The sequence below is a fragment of the Haplochromis burtoni genome, unplaced genomic scaffold (assembly GCF_018398535.1).
Source record: "Haplochromis burtoni strain Fernald_Lab_line unplaced genomic scaffold, NCSU_Asbu1 Contig_63, whole genome shotgun sequence".
Taxonomy (NCBI): domain Eukaryota; kingdom Metazoa; phylum Chordata; class Actinopteri; order Cichliformes; family Cichlidae; genus Haplochromis; species Haplochromis burtoni.
Window position 1 is genome coordinate 2,127,407 of NW_024582424.1, and position 16,750 is coordinate 2,144,156.

Here is a 16,750-nt window from a genome sequence, read left to right on the forward strand (position 1 = left end):
CCTCACTTTATCAGACTCAACTCATCATTCTCAGCCACTTAGGACCACTGCTAGTACAATTATTATGTATTAAGAATGATACACATGGCTCTTTATCATCAAGTACAGCAGCTGTGGTTAAACTAAGGATTTGGCAACACTGATGAGTACCTAAAGATATGACTTGAGGGAAGACGTTGTGGTTGTACAGCAGGATTACAGACTTTTGTAGACTTTGGAGTGTCCTTTTCTTGCACACTCATCGCCCCATGCGGCCCCTTGTTTTGTGACCCGAAGTCTTCATCAAGGGCTGGTAACAAGGTCCATATGTGGTCACTTCCTCCCTCTGCTCCCCGAATGTGAGAAGTCTGTATTAACGAGGGACCAGGCTCCATTGAGTAACTCCTAAAAGGAAGAAGAAAAGCACAAGCAGAGAAGTTAAGGTGTCCAATAACTTTCTCTGACGCTGAGATGCACATGAAGCAGCTGATCTGGAACTTTTTTGCTCCCCGTCAGAGACTGTGCAAGCAATCACTGGCGTCTGTTGAGGCTGAACACAACCAGGGATGTAAAGCTGAAAGAAACAAGTTATCCACATCTCTGTAACAATTGAAATTTTAATGGCTTTTAAAAGCGATAACAGTTTGAGACTGCACCTACACCAAGTGAAGTCTTGAACCTCTTTAGTTTCTGTGAAATATTAGTGTCTCAAATGACAGATCTCAACCTGAAATCATAGGACTTTGCATAACTGTAGATCAATATACTCATGGCAGTTGTTAACCTTGCCGGCTTTCAAAATCATATAGGGCTGCACTCAAGCTTCTAGTGAAGTCTTTTTTTTTTTTTTTGCTATGCAGAAATGCTCTTTGCAAAAGATGTGACACAAAGGCCCCCGATGCACATTGATTGTGTCATGTGGATCCAGCGGTGAGAAATGAATTTGTCATAGGGATGAATGTGCTGCTACTAAATTAAAGGTGAACGCTTTCCTTCGAAAGCATTCGCCAGATTTTAACAGCTTTTTTGAATTGCTCGCCATCTGTTTATTACTTACTGCATGAGACCTCATATGATTTTGCAATACAGGCCAGACGGGAGAGATATATGAAAAATATGGAAAAGGAGGCAAGAAAAAAACAGCCAGTTGAGACCAACTTATCCAAGAGCCTTGACTTTTTGTTGCTTTGCATTGTGAATGATGTGAGCAGCAATCTGACAGTGATATCAATCCATTATTTGTTACTTACAGGACTGAAAAATAATGGTGTACAACACACATCATGCATTTGTTTGTATTTTTTCCCATCGAGACCATTTGGATCTAATTAAAAACAACATGAAAACAGTTCTTTTCATCTGGGAGACTTGGATGCAAGAGAATGATTTACTGCTAATAATAAAATCAGAGGAGAGTATCCCACTGAAAGGGATAAGCCAATGATCATTCATACAGAACATTAATTACAAATCAGATCAATAGTGATGTTCACTTTCCCATGAATGCAGACAAAGGACGCTGTGAGTTATTGACATATGTTAGAGGATTAACAACACATTCTTCAAAAGCATTGTTTGTTTATTACAGTGTGAAACGTTTTCCGGTCATTCTCTGCATGTAGCAGACAAAACACTTCCACAATCCCCAAATGTGCCATATTTTGTGGTCTCTGGTGCGTCACTGTGGCAATCTGTCTCCACGTGTTTTGTCACATGACAGTAACACAACGACACCCATATGCAAGGCCAATGGACGGCAAAGGGGATTCCCTTAATACTAGACCATGCTTTGAAACTTTGAAACACTTAAAAAGGATACAATTATTCTACACAGTTCGGTAATTACCAAAAGAGGACAACTGATGGCTATTAAAGTAATAATCATGAGAATAAAAGTTAAAATTCAAGTTTTCCTCACTAGACATCACATATTCTGCAGTCTGTTGAAGAAATTATTAGGAATTCCTTATTTTGCTAAAGTGCAGTGCATATGACATCTGTTGACAACGCTCATTTGTCCCATAGGCAGTATAAAAGATGGGCGTAGCCTCTGTGATTTCACCCACTGGTTAACAAAGCTCCGTTATGAAGCCTTGAGTTGAGTTTTTGCCATAGCCATCTTGGTGTTTTGAAACTGGTGAGGGGTGGATCTGACTGAGAAAACAAGGACACCACATACTCACATTGCCTATTGACTTGTGATTGACAAATTGTTAGACAATGAGCATATTCTGGATAAACTCTTAGAATGATCATCCATCTGTTCATTTATTCAATTCAATTCAATTCAACTCAGTTTTATTTATATAGCGCCAAATCACAACAACTGTCAACTGTGATTTATCAGTCCAGGCTGGGTCACTGGGGCAGCAGTATAAGCAGAGAGGCCCTGTCTCTTTCTACCAACTCATCTGGGGGAATACTGAGGCATAATCTCTCCAGCATGTCCTCTAAGTGGGCGTTCCCAGAACACCTCACCCAGGAGGCATCCTAATCAAATGTCAGATGAGCAATGTCACTCCACCCTTTTCCTGCTGAGAACACTAGCTTTGGACAAACCCTGGTGCTCATTTTCGCTGCAGACTGCTCAGGTGCAAGCTGGAGTTCACTAACTGATGAAGCCAAGAAAACTACGTCATCCACAAAAAGCAGAGACAAGATCCTGAGTCCATCAAGGTGGAAGCCTTCCACCACTTGTCTCCGCCTTGAAATCAGTGACAAACCTGTGGCAGCTAAATAGCTCATAAACACAGGTCAGACACCCCATACTCCCAAAGCACCTCAAACAGGATCCCCTAAAGAACACAGTTAAATACCTTCTTCAAGTCCATAAAGCACATGTAGACTGGTTGATAAATGGCAAATGAACTGGTTTTTATGTAGTGCTTTTCTACTTTTCTTGAGCATTCAAAGCGATTTATACTACACGCCTCATTAACCCATTTGTACACATTCATGCATTCTTGAGTTTAAACATTGAAAACAGTGCTTGTATGAATGTGTGTGATAATGAGAGTTAGTACCTTCAAACTCTGCTTTCTATCTAACATTCACACATATTTACACTCTGATGGACGCATCAGAGAGCAACTTGGGGTTTGGTATGTTGCTTAAGGATACACTGGCATGCAAAGTGGAGCAGTCAGAGATCGAACCACCAGCCTGCTGATTAGTAAATGACCTGATCTACTTCCTGAACTAGAGTCACCCCAAACTCTCACACTTTGGGCAAACATCCATACACACGAACAAGATAAAGAGCTGGTCCAGTGTTCCATGACCAGGATGAAAACCTCACACCTCATTATTCCTCCTGAATATTAGGTACAAATAATAGATTTGTGAAAGATCAAAACTTATTAAAAGAACTTCAAGTACTCAATATGACAGTTATGACCTGAAACTAGTGTCTAAACTGATTAAGTCATCAGGGGAGACATTTAATGAGGTCACAGAGCAAGAAAATCAAGAACCAGATTACTATACAACTGGAAGTCTTTGTGCAGCCAGAGTAGTAGCCCACTGCTGGCCATAAAAAAGAATGCAGGTTCATGGCACTTTCATTTGTGAAACATGAAAGCTGGAAGTCTATCCTTTATACCAGGTATGGGCAATTAATTTTTCCAAAGGCCTAAATGAGAACCTGAGGCTGCTGTCGAGGTTCTGCACTAATAAGCTGAACTCAGTTCTGCTCAATATTCTTTTAATTTCTTCAAAAGCTAGTTAGTATGGACATCCACAACAGTCCCAGTTTCTTGTGTGGCCCCTTGGGAACATTAATTGCCCACGTCTGTTTTATCCTGCCTGTTCTTTCTTCTGACCGGCTGTGTGCAGCCCTGATTTTTGTGGGTTGGCCTATACTTATGAGCAGCTGCCTAAACTAAAAGGTTGGTATAAACCCAATAAAGATGTGCTTAACAGTGGTGTCTGATATTTAACTGTGCGTCCATCCATGATACAGAGAAGATTGACTCATAGAAGTAGGGTCTGGTATTTAAAACATTTTACATTTGCAGTCATCAGGAAATTAAGCTTAGCTAAATTGCCTCACCTTCCTACAGAACACACTGTGGTTCCCCTTTTAAAATGAAGGTCAGTAAAATGGTGACCATAACACACAAAGAATGAATTATGGGAGTAAATGAATGAATTTAAGGAATAAGTAAGACACAGATTTTTTTTTTCCTAAGACCTGAACTTGCAGAAGCGCTAACTGTGCAAAAGGCAGAGCCAAGGCCTCAACGATGAGGTCTGTGAGTCCTACTCGAGTACAAAAGGCATAATGAGGAACACATGGTGTATGCACTAAGAGCCAAGTGAGAACTTAGGTGAGTAATACACAGAGACTTCTTATTCCACTGGTCTGTTAAGAGAGCTTTGCGCACAAAGAGAGCATAAAACATGATGCTGAGTATAATTACGTTTGTTTCATTTCCCTCAGTATTCTGTCTGTTTCCTCCATCTAGTGGCCAAAGCATATAAAGTTCTCCAGTAGCTTTAACTACTTTGTAAAATAACCTGTTGCCCAACTTGGAGATTTTTTTATCTGTTTTGAAGAGCAAGATAACATGTTATTGTTTTTTTGTTTTTTTGCATTGATATTTTTGTATATGCACAAAAACTTATCTGTTATAGAGCAGTGTGCCAGTTTTTTCACTATCATAATTTAATTACTCCTCATTATAATTGCTATATTCATTCTGAGATCCAGTATCAATGCAAGTATATCTAAGAGGAAAGTCATGTGAAGACTGTTGGGCTTAAAGCACACTGGATTTTTCACATTACTGCACTCTGACTAGACCAAAATAAAGCCTCTGTGTGCTTCACCGCAAAGATTTGCTCGGCCATAATAAGATAAATATAATAAAATTAACATTTGATCGTGAAATTATTATTATTATTTTAACGACTTTAACTTTGTCAGACTGCTCATGTGATCACTGCTCTCTATCCAACACAAGAGGGCAGTGTTTTCCCTTTGCCTAAAGGGAGGGGACAATCAGGTGAATATTTCTCAAGGTCAAAATTACACATCATGGAGCGTTTGGGCAGGTAACTGGGTCATCTAAAGGTTCAGCAAAACGCTAAAAACCATTTCATTATGTAGCAACACTTTAGTAAAGAGTCCATAATATAGCACAGCTGTCCTAAAAAGACAGCTTAGCTTACATTAATAGCACTACAGCTCATCAGTTTCCCCACTTATGTCAAACATCAGCTCATCAAATCATCTGATGGTCTGCTTACTAAAAAATCCACTGTTTATGATTTGCTTTCGTAATTCTAATCACATCAGCTGAGACTGAGGGTGCTTCTGGCAGTGCAAGGAGATGTGTGATTAACAAGCCCCTCAGTGACAAGCATTACATACACATAAGCAAAGCAGACACTATACCAAAATGACAGAGAAAAAAGGGGGAGCTGCAGTGGTTGCACCATTTGCTCATTTGCTCACCATTTGCTCACATGCAACCAGATGCATGCACACACACAGACACACACACTCAAAAACCATCTCTGAACTCATCCACAGGAAATGGATCTGAGCAGTGGAGGAGCTGAGTTTGCCGCACAGGCACACACGCGCATACACACACACACAGAACGCCTGCACCCCCATTGGTTGACGTCTCTCCACCCCACCGCAGGAGTCTCTGAGGGGTCTGCTGCAGTACTCTGCTCCAGGGGCCTGGAAACGCTGGAGTGAGCCATTTTTTCCCCCTCTCTACTTCTATTTTTGGGCTGGATATCGAAGGTCCACAGCCTCCCTCATTTTCCACTGTTTTCCAGAATACTGGTTCCCAGTGTGCACTGTTCGTATGGCATTCAGTTCCTTCTCTGCAGATAAAAACAGCAGGCCTCTAGCTCAGAGAGGCAATATGATACCACTGAGACAACAAGAATCTGTGCAATAAGCTAGTGAGGAAGGACGCATAAATCGTGCCTCTGCTGCAGGGCCCAGGGGCAGCAACCCAGTGCTCAGCCAGCCATGTAGACTCAGGCCACAGCTAAAAGAATTTGGGAAGGACCCTTCCTGCAGCCCACACCCTCCCCCACCCTAACAAAAAGAAAGGATTTAACCAGTCCTCAGTCAAACGAAAAAGAAACAAGTTTTATTATTTCAAGTCAAAGCCAAATGTCTTATTTGACATTTTCTGCTGTCTGTTGTTTAACCCTAGATCACATATTACAATGGCCATTTTGAGCTTCCAAGTGTTACACCGATGAAGGAAAACCCCATAAAACATAAACAACAACAGTAATCATAAAAGGGTTGTTTATTCTGATAATAATAACTGCAAGTATAGCTGCAGTTCACGACTAGAGCTCAGCTGTTGCACTGATCTGTTCATAATGGGACTGAAGAGTTAACTTATACTAGCAAATGCCACAGGCTCTTAGAAAGTGCTTGGCAGAGTCATGAGTGTATAGTGTGTAAACACGGGAAATCCTAATTGAAATGGCACAGTTAAAGGAAAATAAAAGGGCCAGCATCTCACGGGTTTGCAGCCACTACCTGCAGGGGGAATCAATCTCATCAAGCAAAGATCTCCAACCTCAGTCTGAGAGTAAAACACAAGAGTATCTGCCCACATTCATAAAATAGAGGGAGGTCCCTAATTCCACAATAGCCTATAGGGCTTCAGATTCATGTAAGAACCTGTCAGAGGGAAGAAGCATGTTTATGAATGAACAAACTGCTTCTCTGCCCGAGTTCATTGTGGTGTCTGTTTGGCATGGGGATGGATAAGAAGTCCTGCACTTTAAAACTGCTGTGTGTGGTTTTTTTATGCATTTAGTTGTCACAGTTGCAAACATTAGGGAAAAAAAACTAAACTTAATAAACTTGTGAAAAAACAAAGGTAGAAATGTTTGAGGGGAAATTCAGAGTTTGTAATCTGTTTGCAGGATCCACAATGTTTTACAGCTGTTTGGTGTGACAGCTGATTGACAGCGTGTGATTTTGATGTTGTTGTTGTTTTTTGTTTTTTAAAGCAGTGGTTTCTGTTATCTCCGCGGCCTCAGAAATGGGTATCCGGCTTATTGATGGTGGGGAATGCCAGCGGGCATTAGAACAGCAAGCGGCCATCTGCCAGCCTAGCGAACTAGCAACCCCACCAGCTGCAGTCGCAAAACGCCCTACAAAGCAGGACATGCATGCAGCTTCTGACGTCTGCGGCCACACTGCGCTACAAAGCCCAGAAAAACCAGGAGCGGAAACAATGAGAATCAAGCTTATAGACGCCGCATAGGTCCACCGCTGGCAAGTTTTTTTGAGGGAAGAGGCTGCTGTTAAGTGCACATCAGTTCATTTCGGATGGCCGGTTTGCGCGAATATTTTTCCACAGTGAAAAAATCTACATAAAAAGACTCATGCAGGGGCACTTTAATACCCCGACATGGCGACGGCAAGAAAAGGGAGAGAGCTTTTTACTATTTTGGAAACTAGCGCGGACACAGAAAGTACAGCGGCGTGCGACAGCCAAGACTCTCCGCTTAACCTTTCGGCCGATGTGAAGTGGTTTGAGATTCCGTACAGAAAGCCAGACTCGGACGAGGAAGACGAACTGCGGGAGGAAGAGGAAGAGGAGGACGGCGGCGGCGAGGGGGAGAATGGATTCACGAGCACAGCAGCAGCCGCGGCGGCGGAGACTGCAGACGCGGCCAGCTTCATCGCAGGAGGAGGCTGCAACATAATTTTAGTCACAGGCAGCAATGGGCTCAAGCACGACGAGGAGGAGTATGCAGAGGACTGCTATTATTCTACCTCCACTAACTGCTCTGACACCACCTCGAACGATTCGGATATTGATTTCTCCGATTTGGAGGAGGAGGAGGAGCGCAGGAGTTTTTTCAGCTTTGAAGATGATTTGGATGAAGACTGCACTTCTCCCGACTTCTGGGGCGAGCCTGACCAGGTAATTTCAATCGAGCCCTTCTCCGCTGTCAGTGGCCCTCAGCACTCGCTGGGGGACGATGCTGACACCCGTGACTATTTCCGGATACTCTTCCCAGATTCTCTTTTTGAACACATGGTAGAACAAACAAACAATTACGCCCTCTATCGGCAAAGGAGGAGCGGAAAATCAGACCCCCACTGGCACCCAACTGATGTTAGGGAGATGAAAGCTTATGTGGGGCTGAATATTCTTATGGGCATCAATCAGCTTCCAGACACCGGCATGTACTGGGCCAGTGATATTTTCATCGGCAATGCGGGCTTTAAAAAGACAATGACGGCGAGGCGCTTTGAGAAACTCACCCAGTATCTCCAGCTGTGCGACCGTGAGTCAGAGCCCGTGCGTGGGGAGCGTGGATATGATGGCCTCTTCAAAATCAGGCCTCTCCTTGATGTGGTGGAGAACACCATGTGGGACGCGTACGTGCCCAATCGTTGTTTGACCATAGACAAGTGTGCCATTGTCACCAAGGGACGTTTCTCCCCCACCCAGTACATGTCCTCCAAGCCCCTCAGGAAGGGGCTGACAGTGTGGATGCTGTGTGACTCTCGCTCAGGCTACTGTCATCGAGCCAAGATCTACGTAGGCCGGCCCAGTGAAGACGAGGCAGCAGCCTGCCTCGGTTACAGAGTGGTAACCTCTTTAGTGCGCGGCCTGGAGGGTCAGTACCACCATCTCTTCATGGACAGCTTCTTCACCTCTGTGCCCCTCCTCCAGAGGCTGCTGAGAGACGGACAGTATGCCTGTGGGCCCACTCAGCCCGGGCGCAAAGGTTACCCAGAGGTCCTCCGCCCACGAAACGTCGGAAAGCTGTCCCAGGGCGAGTTCTACCAATGCCAGCGTGGCAACCTGGTTGCTACTGTGACAAGGGACGCCAAGGTGGTCAGCTGCCTGTCCACCAACTCCGCTCCAGGAATTGTGGGCATCAGTCCAGGCCGGCAGCAGCACGAGGCAGACAGAGATGGTGAGAATGACAGCATAGACAGCTCAGGTTTGTCTTTTGGCGTGCCCCGACCTCTGCCCTTGCTCTTGTACCAGGAGAACATGAGGGGCGTGGACCTGTGTGACCAGCTGAGGGAGTGCTACCAGGTTGGCAGGCCGTGCAAGAAGTGGTGGCGCTACTTCCTGTGGTTCTATGTCAACCTGTGCATCGTCAATGCATACATCATCCTGAGGGAGAGCCGGGGGGGCGCGCCACCAGCGGGCTTCAACGGCAAGCAGTTCACCCAACGTCACTTCCGCGTTCGCCTGGCACAGCAGCTGATTGGAGACTACCAAGGGGCGAGGGGCATGGAGCGGGCAGCACGCAAGAGACACGCAGATTCACCCATAGAGTATGGACATCGCCTAGAGCGCATGTCGGAGCGCTCGCGCCGCTGCAGGAACTGCACCAACAAGGGACTGCGACATGAAAGCGTGTTCGGCTGCAAGATATGCAATGTCCACCTATGCAGGGGAGGGTGCTTCTCTGAGTTTCATAAATAGAAATGAACTGTTTTTGTTTTGTTTTTATATCCTTTGTGTAATCAAACAACTTGTGTCAAGGGATTTTTTTAGAACAGTAAAAACAATTTGTAATTCCAAAGGTTACCACTACAAGTGCACAATATAGTCACACTTTATGTAGAGCTAGTTTTAGTTTTAGGAGTATTATTGCACGTATAATAGAGAAAAATAATAAGAGAAACTGTAGATTATTTGAATTAGTATAGAATGTTTTGGCAACTTGCCTTCTGTAACACTGACAGAATTGCCTTGTGTCACTTTTTTATACATTTAAAATATGTTAAGGATTTTATATTAAAAAAAAAAGAAGAAGAAGAAATCAAACTTTTCTGCACTTACAGAAAGAAAGATCAGAAAATGTTTACAGTGGGAAGTTTATCTTTCTCCTTTTCCAAAATAAAAACTTCATTTTAATGCACTTAACAAACGCAGTTCTTTGTTCCCGTGGCCCTAAAAGCATTATTCATATTCTAAGGAGAAACAATGAAATGTGAGCTTTAATGAACATGCGCTCCTTTAAAAACAGGTTCAGCTTTGGTTGCCCCCTCTTCCTTCACTCATGAAAATCTGTGTGTGTCTCTGGCCGTTCAAGGGGACGCAGCTTGGAGCAATTAGAGAGTAGAAAAAGCCCCTCAGTAGTCTCCAGCCAATGGACCCAGTGATGCCATTTCTTTCTCCAACCACACTAGAGACACAGAGCCATCTGTGGCCCTATTACACTCAGTCCAAACCCAAAGAGTGGTACTTGTCACTGACACGAATGGAAAATGGAAGAAAGGCAGCAGAGACGCACATTTCTACAGAAGCTTTGCTGATGGATCGATTAGAGTTTGAATCGTGTAAAGCAGCTTGTGCACAATTAGTGAAATGAGTGTGCGCAGAATCAAATCTGCTCCCGAAGAAGCGGGACCGGTTAGATTGAGAAATATTCAGATTTAATATGTATTTACGTAAGATTTTCTGCACACTTTGCTGTCTGCTGGCAAGCTAAAAGCCTGTACGTAGGCAGAAATAGGCCGCTTGAGCAGGTCAGACTCCCCGTCTCCCGTGTCTCTCCTTCTGAAGTCTCTCTCCTTCCTTTCTCTCTCTCTCTCTCTCTCTCTCTCTCTCTCTCTCTCTCTCTCCCTCTCCCCAGGCGCTGCTGTGCCATCCTACACATTCATGCACCCTCCCTTCCTCTTCACTCCTCTCTCTCTCTCTCTCTCTCTCTCTCGCACTCCCTCAGCCGTTCCCCAGCTGGGAGAGGGTTAGTCAACTGGACGCCCATCCCGCTGATCTGCGGGAGCCCCATGGGGAGTTGCCATGGCAACCGTGGCCGATGAAGACAGGGAGTCGCCGGCAGGCTCACATGGTTGTCATGGTACTCACTCTGGCTACGGAGGTGGGAGGTGCCACAGGCCACACCTCCCTCTACCCTGTCTCCAAAACCCAGGAAAGGCTGCGGCGCGTGTTGAGTGTGTGTGTGTGTGTGTGTGTGTGTGTGTGTGTGTGTGTGTGTGTGTGTGTGTGTGTGGAGAGAGCTGGCTGGCTGACAAGCTTGCACTGTACATGGAGCCAGACTGGTTACCAGGCAGGCTCTGCTACAGAGCAGCCAAGACCATGAGTGCAGCCAAAAAACTGAACCAAACTGCTGCCCTGTAGATACGCCTTCATGCAGGTGTTCCCGGAATTAGAGGAATCTGTCACACACTGCACTTCATCATTCCCAACCATACTGACAGCTTGTATGCTGGTATACTGAAGAACATGGCCTACACTGTCGCTGCTTTTTGCAGATATCTCCATGCAGGCGGGGGAGGCAGAATTAGTTTGATTTGTTTGTGTTTGACCACACTCCAGATTTCTATTGTATTCAACCGTAAACCGTTTAGATCCTGTAATTTCCTCCTTCTTTCCAGCTTGCATTGACATACGTCAACTGCTGCCAGTCTTCCTGTGCCCACATAGTCATTGTACTGTCAAAGTATCACAGTTACTTACAATAATTGATATACTAAAAGCCATTTGTGACATATATCATTTTATGTTTCCACTCAAATGTTAATAGTCTTCCTAACACACTCAAGTCACACACGCTGACAAGTCAGCTGCAACAGATGTGGGTTGAAATATGATTTTTAATTTTCCAATTACATAAATAGCAGTGCGGTGGGCAGGCAGGCCAGAACATTAGAATCAGTGCAGGTCACGCTCATGTTTTTGTATTATTAATGCTGAGATCTTTTCTGTCATTTTTTTTCCCTCTGTTTTGTGGGCTGACTGTGAAATCGTGAAGCCCTGTTTGTGCTGAGTCAGAACCAGACACTGCTCTCTCTCTCCCACTACCTCTCTTTCTGTCCCTGTGGGTAGGTGGGTGTGTTGTATGTGGTCCCGCAATAGTCAAATGTTTCTAGGATGAATCTCAACCATAAAATGCTCAGCTCTCAACATGTTGTTCCTTCCTAGGCAAGGAAAGATGTCTGAGTCTCTGCCTGTTTTCACTTAAGAACCGCTGGTTGGGTAACACATGTTCTGTTAGAATCATGAATGTGCCTTTGTTAAATACTTTCCTCTGTTGCAAAACGAGTCCACGGACAACGACGAGCTTGAGAAAGCCCTACCATCTGATTCTCAGCTCCTTCTGAGTCACTGTGTCTCGCCGCCGCTGCGCTGTGTAAATGTTCTACACAAGACAGAGGGAGATTTTGAGATAAGGAATTATGTAATTATGCAGTTTCTCATATATAAGTTTGTTTTAAAGAACTAGTTTAGACCAGATCAAAATTCTGATTATTTCATACAACTATGTCAGGAAGAATCTTACTCTACTGTACAAGAACTGTGGTTAGGTACTTAACCTACAATGTGTGTCCATTTAATGGTACTTTGTACTTCATAATTATGCACAGAGATATGTGAAGTTTGTTCTTTTTGATTGGATGGGTGTAGAGGTCTGTTGCCTATTTAACAAAGACTGTATGTTGATAATACAACAGATGATTAGTATTTAAAGCAGCAGTTACCAAATTTTTTTGAATTGTGACTCTTTTTAAAATCAAGATCTGACTGAGGTGCAGAATTTAACAGAAGTATTGCATTAACTGTCCAGGAATTACAGGCTTTTTTGTTTTGTTTTGGGGGGTTTGCAGCGTTTTCCATTTTCAGAGGCTCAAAGGTTATTGAACAATTGCCTGACATTTGGATTTATGGCCAGTTAGTGCTTTAAGTTAAATTAAACTGCCATAGTAAATTTGATAATTTTCAATATGAGGTCTAAGAAATGTCAATGAAAGTAAAGGTGGCCATTATTAGGCTGAAAATAAACCCATCAGAGTGACAACAAAAACTTTAGGAGGGGACAAATCCACAGAAAACACCTAAGTGGATGATCACAGATTTTTTTTCATTGGCCCTTTCCTTGTGTTTTGTGTGCTACAGCATCATTGTAATGGTGTTTTCTTAAGTTCGAGTGCATTTGACCTTTCAGGGCTGCTGTAAAAAAAACACAAAGAAACCCTTCACAACATCTATCAAAATGCAGAGCACTCTAAAGTATCTAGGCGTACCATTGCCAGAGTCTACAATCAAGAGACACCTTAATGAATGTAAATTCAGAGGGTTTACAGCATAAAACTCACCACTAGTTATACTCAATAACAGAAAGGCTAGATTAGACAGAAAACATCTCAAATAACCTAAAACAGATTAAATAGAAATGATCTTCTACCAGAATGATGGAAAGAGGAAAGGAGCTCAGCTCGTGACTCAAAGCATACCACATCATGCTTCAAACACGGTGGAGGCGTGGGAATGTATAGCTGCCAATGCCAGCTAGCGTTTACTGATGATATGACTGCTGATGAAAGTAGCAGGGCTATACTCTCGTTACCCAGAGCATATGCAAAAGCAACCCAGGAGCTTATCGAGGCAAAGAAATGGGATATCCTTCAAAGGTCAAGTCAGTCACCTGATCCCAACCCAATAAAGCAGCTTTTCATTTATTGAAGACAAAACTGAAAGCAGAGAGATTCACAGACAAGCAGCAGCTGCCAGCGTCTGCAGTAAAGGCCTAACAGTGGATGTCAAGGTTGTCACTGACTGCACAGGATTTAAAACAAGTATTAAAAATAATCCTTTTAATTATTTAATATTATTAAATATTATCTCAGTCTGTCCAGTTACTAAAAAAACGAGGGCTTTGTGAAAACCCCTGAATTACAGTCTGCACTTCAGTCAGATCTTGATTGTTCGATTTGAAATCCCCCGTGATGGTGTACAGAGGTATATTTAATAAACATCCGGCTTTGTTCATAAACTTATGGACCTAACTGCCTGATTCGGAAAATTAAAAATCAAACAATGTGGAGCTGTGTGTAGTGAAAGACACATTTCCCTCTAAATGTATCTTACTATAAATAAATAAAAATCTTTTTCTACTCTCTAATGTGGCCCACATCTCCACCTAGTGGACACTTGGGAAGTTGCCCACTTGAGGTAGTTCAAACATCCACTTATTTAAACTCGTGTTTTTATTTTCAGTCCTGATATTCATTTCAAAGAACATGCAAGCCACTTCCTGGTGATCTAACACATCCTTCTAACTAGGAAGCTTTCTAAACCAGATGGACCTCTTTTTCGTCTTTTTCTCATGTGGTTTTGGTGAACCCAGCAGGATGACCAGAGGGAGTTTGATTACAGGCTCTCTTGACAGAGGGACATCAAGGGTAACCTGTACAAATAAAATAAAGATACTTTGATTACTTACATTCTTTTTAAGTTGTGTCTGATTTTGCCTTTAATCAAAATCTACTTCTTCTGTAGACTAGATTGTATAATGCACTCTGTGTCTCCACCACAGGACCAGTGTTTACTGAAAGCACTGGCTTAAATCTGTTTGAGCGGATGGCATGGAACAGGTTGGACTGCAATGTGACGCTTTATGTGGTCTCATCAGTGTGTGGACAAGCCATGAGGAAATCTTCCCTTTCCTCCCTCTCACACTTCCTGTCCCCAGTATGCAGCCACTGTGCAGTGCTGTTACCGCTGTGCAAATGTATCCCAAAAAACTTCAGATCTCATTTGACTTATTGTCTCAGTGTTACACTGTTTCATCTTAAAATACGGTATTATTCTGTAATGTAACCTGGTGTAAGGCCATATCATTATACTGTCTTTAAACACAGTCTGTACCTTGAGTCTGTACTCCAGCTTCATCATGCAGCAGTTGAAGAAGGTAGGAGGGAGCTGCGGAGGGATACTAAGAACTTTGGTGGTGGTCTGACTGGTTTCAGCCGGAACAGGCTCTCCTGTCCCAAACAGGATGTCATTTGTGTGCACTTTCCTCTTTGACTCAGCAACAAAGGTCTGCTTCTCACACAGGTAGAATTTGGGTATTACTGCATGTGCTGAATCATTGAGCACTTCCACAGAGACTCCCACTGCCTCACCTGTGTATGTTTAGAAAAAAAAAACCCACATTATTTATGTCTCAGTTAACAAAATTTAGGAAAATATATTCTGTGAGACATCGGTTTACCTTGCTTTAATCCCATTTTTTCTGAGGTAACATTCATAGTCACCTTTCCAGAGCCATAAAATGAAATCCTAGTTGCGTGTTGTTGCTCCTAGTATAATAATAATAATAATAATAAAAAAGGCAATGAAATAAGTCATGACACATTTAGGAGAGCTGAAGTTGAGCTCAGTCCAAAAAGAAAAAAGTTTTTTTTTTGTCTTTTACCTGAAGTCCAATGATAATCATTTCTGATTTGGAGGCAAAGGGGAACTCAGACTTGGTCCGAAAAGGAAACTCAGTCTTGGTTTTGTGTACAAGCCAAATCGACTGAGTAAGCTGTGCCCGCAAACTGTATGTGATCCTGCCCCATTTCCCTTCATAAGATGAAGGCATGTCTCTGAAAGAACCCAGAGGGAAATGATTTCATTCAAACATATGGAAAGAAAGTGTTTACATAATATAGATTTATTATTAGAGATCATGTTAGAGGGGAACACATACACATCTGGAATTACAAAGTTGAATGAATACACATTCCTCCCAGGGCTGATGGTTACCGAACCTTATAAAAAGAAACACTTTATGTTACCTGTATGTTCGTCAGTATTTATAACAGCAATTATATATCTCTCAGCTCAGAAACTTTACTGGGACAATACTAACCATCTCCCTTTTTATCTTGAAGAATAATGTGTTCAAAATAAAAGTATTTCTTCTTGTTGCTGTGGGCCACAATATCCTCTCCTTCTTTTTCATGCCAAGTTACCTTAGCCTTCCCTTTGGCTTTGACCGAAAAACACTGCACTTTGATTTCCTTGCTGATCACCACTATCACATTTCCAGAGAGGATGTCCCCAGGGGAGAAGGTGCCTTGTTCGTTCACCTTGTTGAATTCCACAAAGAGATGCTTGACGGTCATTAGAAGGATATATCAAACCGTCTTCTTATGGAGTGAAAGTGAGAGAATCCTCATTTGGTTGAAATTAAATCCCAACAATTTACTGCAAGCAGGTTTGACTTGATCCGCTGGGATGGAGTCTTTCCTTGACGAATAAGGATGCCAGTAAGGCAGGCGTATTCAGTGGAGCAGTGGACCTTCTTCAGAAGCTGTATCTGCGTCACACAGTATCATGTGATCAAGCCTGCAGGTGTTGCTTTCACAAAGGTAACTCTAGCCTCTACCTGTGTCACTGGTGATGGTATCGTATTGTATTACTTAATGATCAAGCTAAGTGATGAAAAATTGGTGAAGAAAATTCAAACAACAGATTTCTGAGGGCAACATGATGTCACTTTTGTGTTGCTTTTTATCAAATGACTGTTTTTTTAATGTTCTAATATGACGTTAAAGGTGAAAGATTTTTAATGTGTTTGAATACTGAGTCACAATAAAATTAATTTAACCTTATTCTAACCATAAAAGGTACATAAGATGGAAACTTTGTTTTGAATTAAGTGTTAGAGAGTGAAAGTCTGAAAACAGAGACCAATCCAACTTGTTCAGTGTGTCATACTGCATTTGATATACAGTGTTTAAGCAATAAAACTTAAAAAAATAATAATTAAAGGTTTTAGCACAACTTTGTGTGACTCAGTTTAGTTAAAAAGTGCTGAAATACACTGAATCGTTCACCTGACAGCCAAAGTGCAGAACTGAAATTCACACAGAAGAACTTGAAAACTAGTTCAACATCTGAATTAATATTGAATGCTCATATTCTTTAAATCACAGGAAGACTTGGAATATCTATTTTAAATGTCTAAACTCAAGAATCTCAAATGAAAAAACGGAATATTTTCAGTGTAT

General features: G+C 42.6%; 2 protein-coding genes across 2 annotated transcripts; one reads left to right on the forward strand and one right to left on the reverse strand.

Moving 5' to 3' along the window:
• The first annotated feature begins 7,382 nt into the window (after positions 1-7,382).
• On the forward strand, positions 7,383-9,428 carry LOC106633211 (piggyBac transposable element-derived protein 4). Its single transcript, XM_014333721.1, has one exon. It carries the CDS (start codon positions 7,383-7,385, stop codon positions 9,426-9,428), a length of 2,046 nt encoding a protein of 681 aa, XP_014189207.1.
• A 1,965-nt stretch (positions 9,429-11,393) lies between these two features.
• On the reverse strand, positions 11,394-16,705 carry LOC102290490 (arrestin domain-containing protein 4-like). The gene is made up of 5 exons (XM_042221245.1): positions 15,445-16,705; positions 15,169-15,340; positions 14,965-15,052; positions 14,619-14,875; positions 11,394-14,157 (listed from the first exon to the last, which is right to left on the reverse strand). Exons 2-5 carry the CDS (start codon positions 15,334-15,336, stop codon positions 14,026-14,028), a joined length of 645 nt encoding a protein of 214 aa, XP_042077179.1. The 5' UTR covers positions 15,337-15,340; positions 15,445-16,705; the 3' UTR covers positions 11,394-14,025.
• Positions 16,706-16,750: the final 45 nt, after the last annotated feature.